Raw genomic sequence first — 17,330 nt, forward strand, 5'->3', positions numbered from 1 at the left:
GGCGGGTTCCGTACGCGCGGCTCAGAGCTCCCGCTGCACGGAGGGAGCCAGTGCAAGCTTATCAGAGTAGGACTGCTCCCTAAGATAAAGCAGCAAGCCTGCTTTTTGACTTCAAAAGAACAAAAAAATACCCCCGAGCCTATACAAAAACTCGTCACATATTAAAATAAAAGTTGTAAATATAGCTGAGACATGTGCCAGGCAGTGAAAGCCTTGGTATTATTTTCAAGAGTACGATTTTATTTTTTTTTAATCGTATTTTTGTGCGTAACTTTGATCTTCACACTTCCTTAAACTTGCCATCCAATAATTTTTCTAGGACATACGAGTTTCTACAAGACTATCTGTCTTAAAGATTTTGAAACCTCCATGCAGTCTTTTTTACACTCATGTCTGATTAGGGAGATACAAAACTTTCTGATACTTAAACAGTCTATAAAGTAAATATTTGAAGTATTTCGCAAAAACTTAAAAAAGAAACTAGCATTTATGAGTACATTCATGTAGGCATCAAAGTATTACGTGGTCTAACTGCTATTTTTCATGGGTAAAATGAGTCACATTTATTAAAATATGAATCTCTTTAAAGGCTGTTACGGACAATGTGCATGCACACATATGAGCACACACAGTATGAGCACTTTCTGGTAGTGATTGGATTAAGTGAAAATAAGGTGAGGCCACTCTGAAGGGAAGCAACAACAAAAGCAGTGCTTTCTTTCAGTAATTACATTCCACATCTATGACAGAACTTTAGTAAAGCACAAAGAACAATCCACAAACAACTAAAATTCTTGGTAATCAAGAAGAATATTTGTACTTCTTGTAACTAAAGTTTTTGCCAAAACTTGAAGAAAGTTACATGGCAACAATAGATACATAAACTTCTGCAGTTTCTTGCAGCAACTGATAGTATTTCAAAACAAAAGTTTTCCAAGACCTCATGAAGATACTTTCATTCTGATGTGTTGCTTAATCATCCAATCCCCTCATTAGAAAAAGTATTACCTTTTAAGAAAACTGAACTGGTGCTTGAACTAAAATTTTAGTTTTAAGTGGGAAGAAAATCTGCGAAGAGAATGTATTCTAACACGAGTGTCTTAAAGGAATTAATTGGTTAATGCCAGTGTGGCACTTTTTACACTGGAAGTAACTAGCGGTAAAACTGCAAAAGTGATTCCCCCCCTAAGTTTGGAGTTAAATTTTTCAATTCAGTTCAGTATCATGTTTTCATAACTAGCACTGCATGCTACTATGTGTCAGCCCTTTCCTATGTATTTACTTTAAAACTTAGAGCCCAGCTTTAAAGGTTTTTTCCAATACATGGAAAAATGTGGTCTACATATTACTGTGCTGTATTTTCACCGTGAATTGCTGTTTCCTTTAACAAAACAAAAAACAACAACAAAAAAAAATCACTGTCTAGATTTTTCACAGCAATACTTTTCATCGAAAAGCTAAGACGTGAGCTTATTGTAAAAGAAACCCTGCAGCAGTGGACGTCCCTCCACTTAGAAAAGAACAAATTTCACATTAAGTTTTAAGATTACCTTTGAGAGGTAAAAATTGACAGGATAATTTAACATAATTCCATGGAAGAAAACGTGTAAAGGAGTAAAAACAGAGCATGAGCTCTAAGACAAGGGACAGGGAGTAGGAAAGCAAGCAGATTCAAAAAATTCATGCTTGTCTGTCTTATCACAATGGTGTTGTGAAATCCAGATCATATTACTGGCTTGGTGCCTGGAACATGCCAGCTAACTGTAAGTCCACAAACACTGGCTATCAAAGGATTCTGTAGAAGCAAAAACCTAAGATTTGTTTAAAAAAATGCAAAACCAAGCCTTCTGATCTTTTCATAGCAGGATTTTACATTTTCAACACCCTTGCTTCATTTGCTTTTATAATGCAATAAAAATGTAAAACTGCACTAATATAAAAACACCTTTCATTATCAAAGACAAAAGTATTAAACAGTGAAGATGTGTTGCTAGCTATTCATGTTTCTTCTTTAGAATGCACAGCTATGAAATTATGTATGAATTCACAATAAAATACAGCAGTTTATCTTCTAGAGAATAAATGCTGTCTTAGTTAACACTATGCCTTTTGTGAACATGCCTCCTTTATATGCCTCAGTGCCTGAGGATTCTGCACAGAAGATGGCATCTCAGAGGTACAGAGGAAAAGACAGCCCATCAAAAGGACTCCTGGCCTTGTTTCATTAAATATGACCAGCACAAAAAGCAGTGATTAACAGTGGTTTAGCATAGCGGAATGAGCTCATTTGTATGTATGGTATTATTTTTTTCTTCATAGTCAAAGCGACCATTTCAGAAAATATGAGTGTTATGTAAAAGTGTGTGTGTGTTATCCTTTTTATGTATGTGTTTTTCACCTATCTGGGTATTCTAAAAGGCTTTGATGTGTGAGAGTAATTACAGTGCATTCAGTTCTGGCACGCTGGACCTGCATGAACTCTTAAACAATCTAACCTCTAGACTGTAAGCCCTTCCTCAGGTCAGAGCAATTTGTAGAGATGGAAATAAATGGTGAGTGTTGGACCTTGCCTATCCACTCTTTAATTAAATGGAAGTCACCTATTACAAAAAAAACCCCAACCCACACCACAAAAATAAAACCCTACACAGAAAATGGAGTGAAATATTAAAAGAAATTAACCCCACAATCCTGAAAGTAACTTCCAAGGTATGTAATATTCTGGGAGCCTTTTTAGGGAGGCTGAGTGACAATGATTATTGTAAAAAAAACAGTTGTTTTCCCTAAGATGCAGTGACTTAAATGGAGAATCCTGCTTTAGTTTAGTTTCTGAGCATTCCGCGTAAGAGTAAGTCATGTAGGAAACCTACTGCATCACCTTGTTTACAATAATTATCATAGCCCAGTAAACTATTAATGCATCCTTAGTGCCTCAGCTGCAGCATACAAGCCACTAAAAATCTCTTCTAACTTGCTGAAGTTTGCTGCTCTGTTCTTCCTACACCAGGTTCTCACTATCACTTCTACAAACGAAACAGGTAGTGTTTTTTATCTTTGCATCAAACTCAACTATACAGCAATCCAAATAGCTACTCAAGTCCCCAGAAAAGCTCTTGTTATAACATCTGAGTTTTAGCACAGATAATTGCCTTCTCTGTAAAGCAGTCTCCAAGGGTAGCAAGAGTGCCATGTATCACATGTTCGAAAGCTGCCTGTCCATGGATCCATGCATCACCACGTCACACCTATGTTTCTCTGGCTTTGTTGCAGTTTACTATACATAGAAATACAAGAGCAGCAGCCAGAAGCAATTCTATTACTTTTACCTACTGGGATCTGTTATGTTCCTTATCTGTAGAAATAAGGCATAATGATGCAATTTAAGATATAAAACTTCTATTCTAGTATGACATCCAGGCAATTATTTTTCATATTTGTCTTAGTTAAGGTGTTCCACACAGGATTCACACAGATCATTATTTTGCTTTTGTACTTTTCCAAAATGTTATAGTACAGGTAATGTCTTTAGTATCAAAACCTTTCCTCTTTAAACTGACTTGTAATGTTAAGCAACACATAATAAAGTTCAGTGCTCAGCCACCATCCAGTAGTCTTCCTGCTCTTACTTTTTGCAGGACACTGAAAAGCAAAGATATAAAAAGGACATAGTATAAACTCTTAGACACAAAATGCCAATCTCTCAATGGCTGAAAGACTCAACAATGCAAAACCACTTGAGATCGAGATGAGAGAGTGTTGACACTATGCACTCAGGCTTTAATATACACATTTCTTTCCAGAGTAATATGGCAAGTGTCTCTTTTATGAACAAATTTCATTCAACAAAAACCAGCCATAGCATTGAAAAGCTACTGGCAGCATTTTCAGATAAAATAATAATCATAGAATCATTAAGCTTAAGTCATATTTTTCATCTCATGGAGACAGATCTTAACTTGTACACAGAATCCCACAAGCAAAAGATTTCATAAAACCTGAAACAGCCTGTCTCTTTAGTAAGAATGAGATCCTCCTAGGCATGGCATCAAAACCAACAAATAGTGAAAAAAGTATACAGGTTGGATTATCCAATATTATGCAGATTGTAAGTAGCTGAAACCCAAAAAGACCATTGTGCTGACATTGATACCTTTACTGCTCCCTCTTAAGGCAAGCTGATGGAAAATAGAAATTAACATTTACCAAATGGTAATTTTTTCAGGTAGAAATATTTTTACCTTTATAATTTTAGGATCACAATAGCGATTAAACAATACGTTATGCACATTCGTACAATTTAATATTGTAAAATACTAAAATCCTGTTAAAGTACATAAATTTCAAGATATTTGTAAAAATCAAAAGGCAGCACATTTTGACTAATGAAAAGCTGCATATAAACAAGACAGAATACAGGACAGAAAAATGTTTCGAAGCAAAGCCAAAATAAGATTTTATTATCATTTTCTCTCTAAAGGACAGAAAAAGCAATCAAGTGCTGAAACATCCAATATCCCTTTCAGAAAATTTATTTCCTCTTTTGTCACCAGATCGTGGAAATGTCCTTACTTGGGTAAACAATGAATGAGCAAACCACCTATTTCCAATTATATACATATATAGGCAAACATCTGGTATACAAGCCAAAATTTTAACTAAAGCACTTGTGCTGGCTAGGAGTATAAAGCTGCTACAATTATATGCCACACAACAATGCTGCCAAACATTTTCATACAAATGCAGTTATACTGGTAAAAGACAAACAGGAGAAAAAAAAAGTATTTGGCCTCAATAAAAAGTGAAATATACTGCCAAGTAGGGTAGATATACAAAAAACTGAGGTACATCTGCACTAGGGCAAGTTTGCCCCAACTCAGTTGCTATAAAAAGTGCTTTTACGAGTATGCATCTTGAACAGAATCTAGAAATAAAATAATGAAATTACTTCAACTTGATATTTAACCAAACTAATTACTTTTTAAGTATGCTTCATTCACCTGTATGCTTGTGTGTTAAAAGTTTTGTCAGTATGCATGAGGATAAGAGACAAACAATGCTGTATCTCCAGTAATTATGAAAATTTCCTTCAAACCTGCAAGTGTACTTTTAGATTGAAAAGTCTACAGCTGCCCAAGTGGAATTTTGCGCTGGGAACAAATATGGCCTTAGTGATATAGTTTCCATCCAGTCCCCTGCAGAAGAGCTACTGGCAGAGGGCAAGGGGAAAGGAGCCAGAGAAACAGGAAGAACTGCATGATCAGCAAGCAATGGCAGCACTCAAGTACAAGGAGTATCAGCAATTACAGGGCACAGGAGAAAACTGGAAGTTAATGTCCTAGATGTCAGATATGATCTTCCTCTCACCTGGGAAGGAATTGTAATGTCCTAAGAATCTGATGTTCTGCTACTTAAAGAGGAAGGTATTAAAAAAGCCTTAAATCCTTCCTTAAAATGGTTTCTCTGGCTTCCCTCCCTACTTTGGCTATTCCAGAAAGCTTTTTTGTCCCTGAAAGATTAATCATTGAGAGTTGCTCAAATGACCATGTTGTGAACTTCATTTAAATCCAACTACAGAAAGGAAGGAATGCCATTTATTCATGTAGTCCTTTCCAATATGCAACAAATAGGCCTCATACTAAACACATTTTTTTTTAACCAAACAAGTACAAACAGTGAGAGACTTACAAAATTATCATATACAGACCACAGGAAGGAGGACAGTGGATGACAGTATGATTCTTGTTTCTGTTTGGACTGGGGCATTCTCTAACCAATGTCACTTTCCTTCCACTGATTTTTCTTATAAGAAGAACATCTTAGAAAAGGTGACATGCAGGAAAGATCATGACAGAGAAACATTTCAGGACAGTCTAATTATGCCGATGTCATTCACTGGTGGCCCGCCATCTGCAACCACTAGAGGTTCAAGGTCTTCCTAGAGAGGGGTCAGTCACATGGTCAGGCAGTGGGACTAGATGATCATTAAGATGATATGTTATAATGAGGCTGATGAACTCTGGCCCATTACTTTCTTACACAGTTCTTAAAAAAATCAGGAGAAAAATCTGTTACATATTGCTCTTTCTTCAGCTCAGAAAAGTATGGCCACCCCAAAGCCATACTCAAAGCAGAGAGATGCTGATATGAGATGCTGTAACCGACAGAAGTGAACTCGGAGGAAAAAAGAGCTTATTTTCAGTAGTCACAATAAGTACAGGTTTAGAGGGGGCAGGGGGGAAATGATATTAGAATTCCAACAGCAAAATAAAACTATTTTACACCTATATGCAAGAAACATTTGCAAAACCAGTCATCTGTGCAGGAACACAAGGCCTGGAAAACTGCCAGGTTTTCCAAGTGTGACCTGCTGTGCAAATGCTGATTATGCAAGTTAAAGCTGTCTGGGGTGAATTTATGTTCCCTATTTTCCAAGACTCCAAATAGCATTGCTTTACTTGCAGAAACCACGTCAAACTCCAGATTTTCATCTGACATGTTTTCAAGATTTTTTAAAAGCTCTGTACAGCACAACTCCTTTCTACTTGCAAAATTAAAATGAGTTTATTCCAAATAAGAAACTGAGGCAAAAGCATATAACCAAAATTTTTAAGAAGGATTAGGTTCTAGTCACTTTGTTTGAATTTTTGCAGAAACATCTAATGTTTATTTCACAAAAACAGAAAAAACAAATGACAACCATATCTTTTCTCAGTATGAATAATAAAGGATGCATATCCAGTATTAGCTTGACACTAAAAAAAAAAACCTCTTAAAAGTCTGCAGCTGCCTAGAATCATAAAACAGTTTAGATTGGATGAGACCTTATCTTCATCTTACAGAGCAAGTCTAGTTTCAGCATTAGATCAGACTGCTCACAGCCTTACCTAAATCAAAACTTCATATATTTCTAGGAATGGAGATTCTACCACCTATTTGGGTGACTGCTTCAGTCCTCAGTCACCCTCACAATGAAGTTCAAATAAAACCCATTTTTTTCCTGAGGTAATTTGTATCTGCCATATACTTTCACTGTGCACTTCCAAAAGGAATTTATCTTCTTTACAAACATCCATTAAGTAGCTGAACATGTGTCTTTCTTTACCTTCTCACCTGGAGGCTACACAAACCTCTCTCTTTCTGGTACTCTTCATTCATCATGTCTGCCAGCCTCCAGCTTGCCATACTGGGTGTACTCAGCTGGACTCATTCCAGTTTCTCACAGCTGTTACTATCACCATTTCATGCAATTTTAAAAAATAATGTACCAAAGATGAGCAAACAGTAAGGTGATAGATACTTAAATACTCAATGATTATTCCATGAGAAATATTTTGGAAGCAAAGAAATAACACTTCGGCAACACTACCTTGGTTAAAAAGTATCTGACTTTATACACTGAAAAAACTCCAATACTGCATTTTTCATTCGTTTTATTTATGAAAACTAGGTTGCATATACACATGAGCATTAAAAATCAACAATGAAAAGGTTTTAGAAATACATGACATCAAAGTGCCCATCAAGTAGCTGATAAGAGAGTGGTTTGTGAAAGGGTATTGCAAGCAGCAGTGACAATGCTAAGCCCATATTTCCAAGTCTACTGTTGCCCACAAAGTGCTGGTATTGATTTATTTTTTGAGAGATTGTGAGGGCCTCAGCTGTCTACCTTTAATATGAATCTGCATGGAGAACTAAGTTAGGGCAATTTCACCAAAGGGCAACTGTTGCAGTATGCCAGTAGACATTACCAGCTGATTTAAATCATCATGCATTGCCACTGTTCACCATGCACATATGCAGCTATTTTTCCCCTTTCAAGAAGGGACTCTGAAGTGAGATGACTAGGCTGAATTTAGAGACAGTGTCTCCAGTGAGAGTCACAGTAAATGTTTCAGTTGTAAATTCTACTAGTCTAGAAAAATAACAGATTTTACTGCCTATTATATCTGAGTAGTAGAGTTTTTAACTTACAGTTATTAAGGACCAATGTAAAATAAGTTTTTCCTTTTTTTTAAGCAATGAAGATTCAATACTGCTGAATAAAGTAAAATTGTTACATGTCACCTAAGCTGTATGTCTTGCAATGTATATGCAGTTCTAAAATTCCACAAATTAACAGTTTGATATTTTTAGAACTTTTAGCAGTATTAATACTTATATTAACTTACATTATGTTTACATTTAAAGGTTGTATTTATAACTAAAAAATGGAAAGTGAAATTAATATTTAAATGAAAATGCCAATCTTGGAAACTTTTGCGGTATTTGCCTGGAAGAAAGGAATCTTAAAATCCTTGTATTTATTACTTACTTTCTTATGGTTCTTGGCAGGCTTTAGATGAACTAGCAACTAGTAACTACAGTTCTGACCACAGAAAGATACAACTACTCCTCATGATGTCCCCTTTAATCAACACAAGTTGATGCTGGACCTCATTTGTACAAATAGTTACTATGTACTGTTTTGTAAGTTTTAGAAGAGATGATAATTTGTAAATTCACACTTATTTCCTACTCATTACTGTTAAATTTATTTTAAAACAGATTTTACTAAATTCTTTGCAGAAGAATATTTGACCAGAACTAGAGGATCATGATGACAACAAGATTCATCTGTTTAATACTAGTAGCTGTTGTGGGAGTTACTACAAGTGAAACACAGGAATTTGAAGGCAATGACAAGGAAAAAGCTCAAGAATTCATTTATATGAATAGATATAAGCGTTCCAGTGACACACAGGACAAATGCACTTACACCTTTATTGTACCTCAGCAGAGAGTGACAGGTGCCATTTGCGTTAATTCTAAGGAGCCTGAAGTTCTGCTTGAAAACAGGGTAAATAAACAAGAATTACAGTTACTTAACAATGAACTTCTTAAACAAAAGAGACAAATAGAAACTCTCCAGCAACTGGTAGAGGTGGATGGTGGAATTGTTAATGAAGTTAAACTGTTAAGAAAAGAGAGCAGAAATATGAATTCTCGTGTCACACAACTCTACATGCAGCTATTACATGAAATTATCCGAAAACGTGATAATGCCCTAGAACTTTCTCAACTTGAAAATAAGATTTTGAACCAAACTGCAGACATGTTGCAGCTTGCAAACAAATACAAAGACTTAGAGCACAAGTATCAACATTTGATGTCAATCGCCAATAATCAGACAATGATAATTGCCCAGCTGGAAGAACATTGTCAAAGAATGCCATCCATAAAGCCACTGCCACAAACTCCACAACCACCAATTAAAGTGTACCAGCCTCCTACTTACAATCGCATTAATAACCAGATATCTACTAATGAGATCCAAAGTGATCAGAACTTAAAGGTTCTGCCACCTACCTTACCAACCATGCCTGCAGTTACTAGTATTCCAACTTCAACTGATAAACCATCTGGTAAGTAATATTATTGATACATTTACGTTATTTTATGCTAATATGCAGTGGACAACATTTTTATTGTAATATCAAAAATGCAGTCAGAATTTATTTAGCTAGTGAATTTTACATTCATGCTGTAGTAGAAACACAGAAAGAAAGCAAAAAAAAACCCCTGTGAATCTCTAAGACACTCTAACCCCACATATTTTTCTCATGTTACTTTGCTAAGACAAACCCATCATTTATATTACATGTATAAGATAAAGGACTTTCAGAAAAATCTTACAATTCAAGTAATCTAAGTCTTATTTACCTTTGCTCAAGACTGAATGCTACAATTCATGACATCTGAAGGAGTTTGACATTGTGTAAACATATGAAATTATTACAAGTTTTTTGATCTAGCATCTGATAATGTGCTTGTGTAATTAAAAAAGGAGTAAGTATCTGCTCTGTACTTTATATGGGACACTTATGCTGTAGACAGGAGAAAAAGGAAGTAAGTGGTGGAATAGTAACAGGATATTATACAGCCCTTATTAAGAGTCTTAGGAGTTCTGCCACAAGCATGATTTGATGATGTGAAATCACATTAGAGATCAACTGATAACAAAATAACAGGCAATGTGATAACAAAATAACAGGCAAAGAACTCAGTTTCACCTATGGTCCCACATTCGAAAAAAAAACCCCAAACACACACCAGTTCAGGTATGTGTTCAGTGCTCTTCCCTGTGTGGACAACACATACCTTCTTCAGAAAAAAGATAGAGTCACAGATCTCTGAACTCAGAGCTAACTGAAATAGAGTAATGCAGGGGAACTGCACTCAATATATTTCACGGCTATTTGCAAAACATTCCAAAGGACATCAACAAACTTTTAGGACTACCCAATAATGCAACTGCCACATGTTCAAAACCAATCAACCCCTGTATTGTTTCTCCATGGAAATACTCACAATGAAAGAAACTGGAGCAAGTAAGCACTGAGTCTCTTGAGTCTGTAAGTCTCTAAAACATTTTGCTACAAAGCAGTATTTTCACAGAATTGCCAAAGATAGTGCAGCAAAGCCTGCACCTGATCACAGCCAACCTGTGCAATGAAAACAGGAGTGAAATACAAGAAAAATAGTAAATATCTTCTATTAATCTGTTGAAAGTCTCCCTTTCTCAAAAAGTAGTAGACCAGTATTCTCTCTATCACAGACTTATTACAGTCTTACTAGTCTCAGCAGCTTCACTATTAACTTTGTTCACACTGTTTTCTGGTTGTGGTTTTTTTGTTGGTTTTTTTTGGTAGATGCCTCATTCCTGAAAGTGTCAAAGACCAGGCTGGATGGGGCTTGGAGCAACCTGGTCTAGTGGAAGATGTCCATGCCTGTGGAAAGGAGGTGGAATGAAACAAACTTTAAGATCCCTTCCAACCCAAGCCTTTCTGTGATTCTACAACTCCCTAAAGACAATTTTATCAAAACTACCTACCTTAAAAGTCAGAGTGCTCTCACTTTTTCATGGGAAAATACCCTAGTTAAAATTTTAAAAAGGTTACTGCCTGACAAAAAAGCACTTGTCACGAAAAAGTAGTAGCAAATTCTACTTTGACGTGCTTCTAATAGTTCATCTTAAATCACTTTCAGAAAAAAGATTCATGTGGAGTAGAGCACTGTTGCCATGTGCCATAAAAGAAACTGCAAGATTAAACAGTGTAAATACTACATTGGGTACTGCTATATATTTTTTTACAAACACAAGGTCAAAGCCGTTTGACTATTTTAGAAGTTCTTCAATAATTACTTATTTTTTATTTTTAGTCAGTGCCACTACACATTGTAATAAAATAATGAGCACTAATAATTTAAATTGCTCTGGTTTGACATTTTTTCACCACCTCTCATAATGAGCCATGCAATGGTGTGACAAGAGCATGGCATCTATATCTTAACTGACAGAAATCTAAAGTTAGCCCCAAAAGAAATGGAGAAGGGGCTTATAAGCACAGCTCCAGGTACAGTCTCTGTGACTGAGGCAACAAGAACACAGCATCCACAGAACAAAGACTTGGATTGCCTCTTTGTACACTGACTTGCTGATTAAAATAGGTAAAAATACCAAATCTCCAAAACACTGAGATTATTTCTATAAAACTAATTTATTTCTAACGCATTTCCTGAGTACCATTAGTAGTGTTGTACAATAAATATGAAAAACCATAGGACTGAAATAATTTAAAACAGAAATTACTCTTGATAGCAGTATATGCTTCAGTAAGGCTCCTAGTCAGAAGATCTGACAAACCTTACTCCTTCAGTGGGCAGGGAGAATCAATCCAGGGGCTCTAATCTCTAATCCTGATGATTCTTGTTGACTTCACTCTTCTGCTGAGGAATCAAGGCAGGTGATATTTCTGAATATCTCAGATTCATTAAAACAGAATCTATTACACCACTGGAGAAAATTTATTGAAAAAACCAGGAATATAAGATACTTTCAAAAAGCATAAGCTCTTTATAGACTCTTGAACTGAAGGAAAAAATGCATTCTCCTTCTGAAAACAAGACTATGTTAACTGCAATTTCTGTGAATTCAAAGTATATTGAGTCCTGTCATTTATATAAAGTTTCTCTCACAAGCACCCTATGTTAAAAAGAAAAAAAAATCTTAATTTCTATGTTGTCCTGTAATTTATTAAGGTGGCAGCAGTAAGACCTACAGCCTGAATTTATGTTGTTGCTTCCACAGCTAATGCCTGTGCCAGTGACATTTTTGGGGATCAAAAAAGCTGAATTTCTCAAAGACAGAATCAAGGTCAAACTTACTGTTTTGTTTTCTAAAGGAAATTCTTACTTATCTATGCAGTCATTCCTATTTAGTTTCTTTGAATATATAAGTGATGGTAAAAGTACCAGTGCAGCTGCCTTAAAAATTTTTTTTTCCAAAATCTACCTTTACCAGTAAGTCATTATGAAATGTTCCAGAAATAATGTTACAATAAATGGATCTGTTTGAAAACACTTGGTGGATACTCATCCTTTAATAAGAGGAAAAACAAATATGCTATTCAGTGAAACCAAACTAGTACAAAAAGCTACCAACTCAAATACTGCCCTGCTTTAAAGAAATGCTCAGTGACAGCTTGATGCAGAGCCTTTCTGTTTTGACACAGGGCCCTGGAGAGACTGTCTACAAGCATTAGAAGATGGCCATGACACAAGCTCCATCTATCTTGTAAAACCAGAAAACACAAACCAGCTTATGCAGGTCTGGTGTGACCAACGGCATGACCCCGGTGGCTGGACTGTCATTCAGAGACGGCTGGACGGCTCTGTCAACTTTTTCAGGAACTGGGAAACATACAAGGTTAGGACAAGAGAGCCAATTAATGTTTTCCACCCTCTGGAACTTAATAATAAAGTTAAATTAAAAGGGTGGTTTTAGAGTCTGGCCAAGAGCCTACTTGAAAAAGAACTTGTGTGCTTACCCTTCCAGAAAAGGAAGTCTCTATAAAATAAGTTACTGCAATTTCCTACTTAAGAATACACTCAAATTTACCACTAAAATAGATGCAGGATATTAACATGCTTCTCTTGCTTCCTTTACAGCAAGGATTTGGTAATATAGATGGAGAATATTGGCTTGGATTAGAAAACATTTATTGGTTAACAAATCAAGGCAACTACAAACTGCTCATAACAATGGAAGACTGGTCAGGTCGAAAAGTATTTGCTGAGTATGCCAGCTTCAGACTGGAGCCAGAGAGTGAGTACTACAAGCTGAGACTGGGACGCTACAACGGCAACGCGGGAGATTCTTTCACTTGGCACAATGGCAAACAGTTCACCACGCTAGACCGGGACCACGACGTATATACAGGTAGGAGCTCCCTCTCAGCTGCCTTGCCATTTTTGCGTTTACATCCCTTTCCCCTCCCCCACCCCATATCTCTTTTGAAAAAAAAAATACTTATGGTCATACATACCAAAAAAAAAAATTGGACTTACAAAGGGATTTGTCAATTAGTACCTTATGAAATACAAACTAATGTGTCAACCCTTATATATACTAACACCAAAATTAAAGTTTTTACACTAGACAAGGGTCTGTAAAATACACTATGAATGGTTATTTGACACAGTAACACCCCCTGATTTTCAGGCAAGAGAAAGTAACAAAAAGGATTCTATCTGTAGAACCTAACTACTTAGCTGGTTCCTGAAGAAGGCTAAGTTCACTTTGTACCACAGGATATCTACATGTTAAACATACAGTTACTAAAAAAAAGCCCAACCATCCAGTGAAGTTTGGTACTTTGCTTGCTTGCTTTAAGATTTTTCATTTACTTAGCCTGAACTGGAGCTTTCTTTTGCAGGTAACTGTGCTCATTACCAGAAGGGAGGATGGTGGTACAATGCATGTGCTCACTCAAATCTCAATGGAGTCTGGTATCGTGGAGGACACTACCGCAGTCGATATCAGGATGGTGTTTACTGGGCTGAATTCCGGGGAGGATCATATTCACTAAAGAAAGTTGTTATGATGATAAGACCTAACCCTAACACATTTCACTGAAATAACTCCTCTTGGTTTGCTTTGTTGTTCTAAAAATCACATAAAGCTATGATTTTATTACCTGAAATTATCTTTTCAGAAATGAGGAATGTAAGATACTGTACATTTATTGATAAGGTATGAGGGCTTGTATATTATATTTTCAAGAATCATCCCTAGAAAAAGAGCTGAAGAAAAGGAACTGTAATAACATTCAGAACACCTCTTGGTCCTATTAGAACTTGCAGTTTAGATGAAAACTGTAGATAAACTTCCTGGTTTTTATTCCCTGTAAATTAACTTTGGATGATAAAAATATTGCCACCACATTTAAGTATTTTTGTATGTTATGTATAAATATTCTCAAATACAGGAAATACTACAAACTGTACAGTAAGAGTTTTATTATTATTATTGTTGTTATTATAAGCAATTATTTGACACAGGAATCATATCCTTTGAACTATGTAGCTGGTATATGTACATTAGTGTGATGATTATGTAATCTTTGTTAACTACCATGAATAAAGTTAGAACTATATAATTCTGTTTTGAGAGCAGATACTCAAACCATTATTGTCCTGATAAATCTGGCCTTTTCCCTTCACTGTGTGCATTTAAATAATCTGCTCCTATAAAAGTTTGCCATTAATTCAAATATTTTAGATTAAAACATTAATTATTTCTTCCCAAAATGAAGTAGCTACTTGCATATGGAAGTTAATCCAGATTTATAATAGGTATTCTGTGCTCTATAGCCAACATGTTATACTATACAACTGTTATGGTATTTTGTACCCCACTTCAGTGATTACCTGCTGTGTAACCTCTATATTCAGAAATGGCTGGATATAAATTAAAGGGTCTATCCAACTTTGCAGGCAAATGATGGATACCAATTTATAAGCTATTTAATAACTTCAGCCTTTAGATAAAAAAATATATAGAGAACTTATCCATAGCAAAAAAGTTATTTTAAACATATTTTACAATTATTACTGTCAAACTATTAAACAGATTTACTCATATTTAGAGGTCAGTCACACTTATGAAATACAGACTGGAGTAATTCTAATATTCTTCTGAGATAGGTTTCTATAACAGATTGTCAACACACCCATTACAAACAAACTACTACAAAAATACAAGTTAAAGAATGCATAAAAGAGGCAGAGTGAAAGCCTCTAGAAGTTCAACATATCTTTTGGTCAGCTTGTATGACACTGAGTGTTTGTGTGTGTTTGCATACTTTTCCCTTATTACTTCATCACATCTTTACCACAGTATGATGTGTGATGTAGCATGTGCTGTATATAACTGAAAGTAGGGTTTTTAATATATTAGATTACCCCTATAATATTGTAACCCTTAATAAAGTACCAAATGTTATTTTGACATGTTGAGATTTCATCTTGTTGTAGTTCAGATTACTACACAATAGTCTGCCTCTGATTCAAACAAACTCTGAAATGCAACCACTGTTGATGTGTGTGAAGTGTTGAAATATTGCAACATAAAAAAGCAAAACATATTTCAGCTGAAAAAAAATACAGAATTTCCACAAAGCCCAAGGAGAAGCAACTTTTTGAGGGTTATATGAAACACCCACATTTTCCAAACAGTATTCAAGCTTTATCTTCCATGGGGTTATCTACTCAATTCTGGAAAAGATTTGTATTTTAGATTAGAAATATTAAATGCACCTACTGGCCCTAAAGCCTGGCTGCAGTACTCTTACAATTAGTAGCAGTGAGGCTACTTCATGCTTGGCTTGAGGAAAGAACACAGAGAAGTTCAGGTATCCACTGTGCAGATCTCAAGACGAGGCATTCCCTAGAAAAGCTATTACAGTTGCTCTTCTGTAGCTGGAGATATGGCTGGAAATACATCTTCATAGTATACACTCAAAATAGGCTTTAAACCCATGTTCAAGCTGACAGTCTTTTGTTAAAATAATAATATTTCTTAACCTTTTACCTAAAAGGTGAGTCATTCACCTAGATACTCATCCATGTAATTAAAAAAGATAATGCACAGAAGTAGGTTCATGATTATCTGGAGATACCACATGTGAGAACAGAACTTATTAATTTTTTACATAAAATTTGCATATTTGCATAAAATAATTTTAAACATAGAGCCTGGCACATCAAAAGTAATTAAACATTAGGGATTTGGAACTTATACTGTGAAGTTATTGGCAAGTACATTGGCAGAACCACAGATTTCACTGTGCTTATTTAAAAAAAAAAAACCACACAACAGAACTCAGTTTGCACTAGGTCCACCTACTGTAGTAGATGACATTACTACAAACTGTGAAAGGCCTTAGTTTTTCCCATTTCCCTAATTATTTCCAAAGGTTTCAATTACATTACTTCATTGCCCCCCAAATGTACATCTTCGGCAACCCTGCAGTCTAAGAACCCCATACCATACACCTTCCTATCAATAGCAAAAGCACATTAGGTGACTTTATGCAAGAGAGAATTGCAGCCCTATGGAGAAGATCACTAGCAACTGCAATTCTCCTGTAAACCTCCATTTCAAGCAGTGCCATAGGAAACTGACATTGCTCTTCTGAATTTTTGAAATATCTCTACCTTTTTCAGAAGTGTAAAGAAGATGTTGTCAAACTAATACATTATCTATGTATCAGGAAGGAAACAATGGGGCTCCACCTATAGCATTTAGACAAAAGGCTGTCACAAGATTGATGTAATCTGAGAAGACAACTAGTTATTCTTTTATATACACATTTCCAAAGAATTCTTTCCTGAAACTGTTCGATTATCATTCGAAGTTTTCACAATTACCCCCACTGTTATATTCCAAGTGGAAAAGAAGCAAACAGTGCAACAAATCTATAGATTATAAGATCATACCAAACTTTGTTTGTTCTGTGACATACAGAGACAATCTAAAAGATCACCAGCAGTGAAGACAAGAAAACACTGTAACTAGCAATTACAACCATGAATTTTCAAAACAATGTGAGTGCTATTTTTTCTTAAATCACACTGTGGCTAAACACTTCCAACAGTCCACATCACAGCCTTGCCAATCTCATGATTTGTTTTTCTCTTTCTTTTTCTCTCCCTTTTAAAAATTGAAAGACCTGTCTGAAAACAAAACAACTGTTGGATGTTTAACAGGTACTTTTAAACATAGTAAATACTAGTCTCTCATATTATAGTCTGAGGTTGGAAACATAACAGTAGCTGTCTCCTGTATTCATCTGGTTACACAAAATGTCCAACTGCACCTCTCAGAATGCAGGGAAAGCCTTACTTTACAAGAAGAGCAATACTGCCTAGTCTTTGCCATCAGCAGGGAGAGGGTCTCATGTATGAAACAAGATACAACATATACAGGAGAATTCAAAGTCTCAAGGAGA

General features: G+C 35.7%; 2 protein-coding genes across 2 annotated transcripts in view; one reads left to right on the plus strand and one right to left on the minus strand.

Moving 5' to 3' along the window:
- Window positions 1–17,330, minus strand: part of RALGPS1 (Ral GEF with PH domain and SH3 binding motif 1) — a 72,642-nt gene that overhangs the window by 40,329 nt on the left and 14,983 nt on the right. The gene's annotated exons all lie outside the window — the stretch shown is intronic.
- Window positions 8,407–15,328, plus strand: ANGPTL2 (angiopoietin like 2). Its single transcript, XM_031057239.1, has 4 exons — window positions 8,407–9,401; window positions 12,552–12,745; window positions 12,988–13,258; window positions 13,755–15,328. The coding sequence occupies exons 1-4, from the start codon at window positions 8,594–8,596 to the stop codon at window positions 13,952–13,954; spliced, it is 1,473 nt and encodes a 490-aa protein (XP_030913099.1). The 5' UTR covers window positions 8,407–8,593; the 3' UTR covers window positions 13,955–15,328.

The sequence above is a fragment of the Geospiza fortis genome, unplaced genomic scaffold (assembly GCF_000277835.1).
Source record: "Geospiza fortis unplaced genomic scaffold, GeoFor_1.0 scaffold27, whole genome shotgun sequence".
Lineage (NCBI taxonomy): Eukaryota > Metazoa > Chordata > Aves > Passeriformes > Thraupidae > Geospiza > Geospiza fortis.

What these genes read in the sequence shown, in the direction of transcription:
- ANGPTL2 (XM_031057239.1), top strand. Translation starts at nt 8,594, where the DNA reads ATGATGACAACAAGATTCATCTGTTTAATACTAGTAGCTGTTGTGGGA. An exon ending in GGAACTGGGAAACATACAAG is followed by an intron (nt 12,746 to 12,987) that starts GTTAGGACAAGA and finishes CTTCCTTTACAG; the next exon opens with CAAGGATTTGGTAATATAGA. An exon ending in GGACCACGACGTATATACAG is followed by an intron (nt 13,259 to 13,754) that starts GTAGGAGCTCCC and finishes TTTCTTTTGCAG; the next exon opens with GTAACTGTGCTCATTACCAG.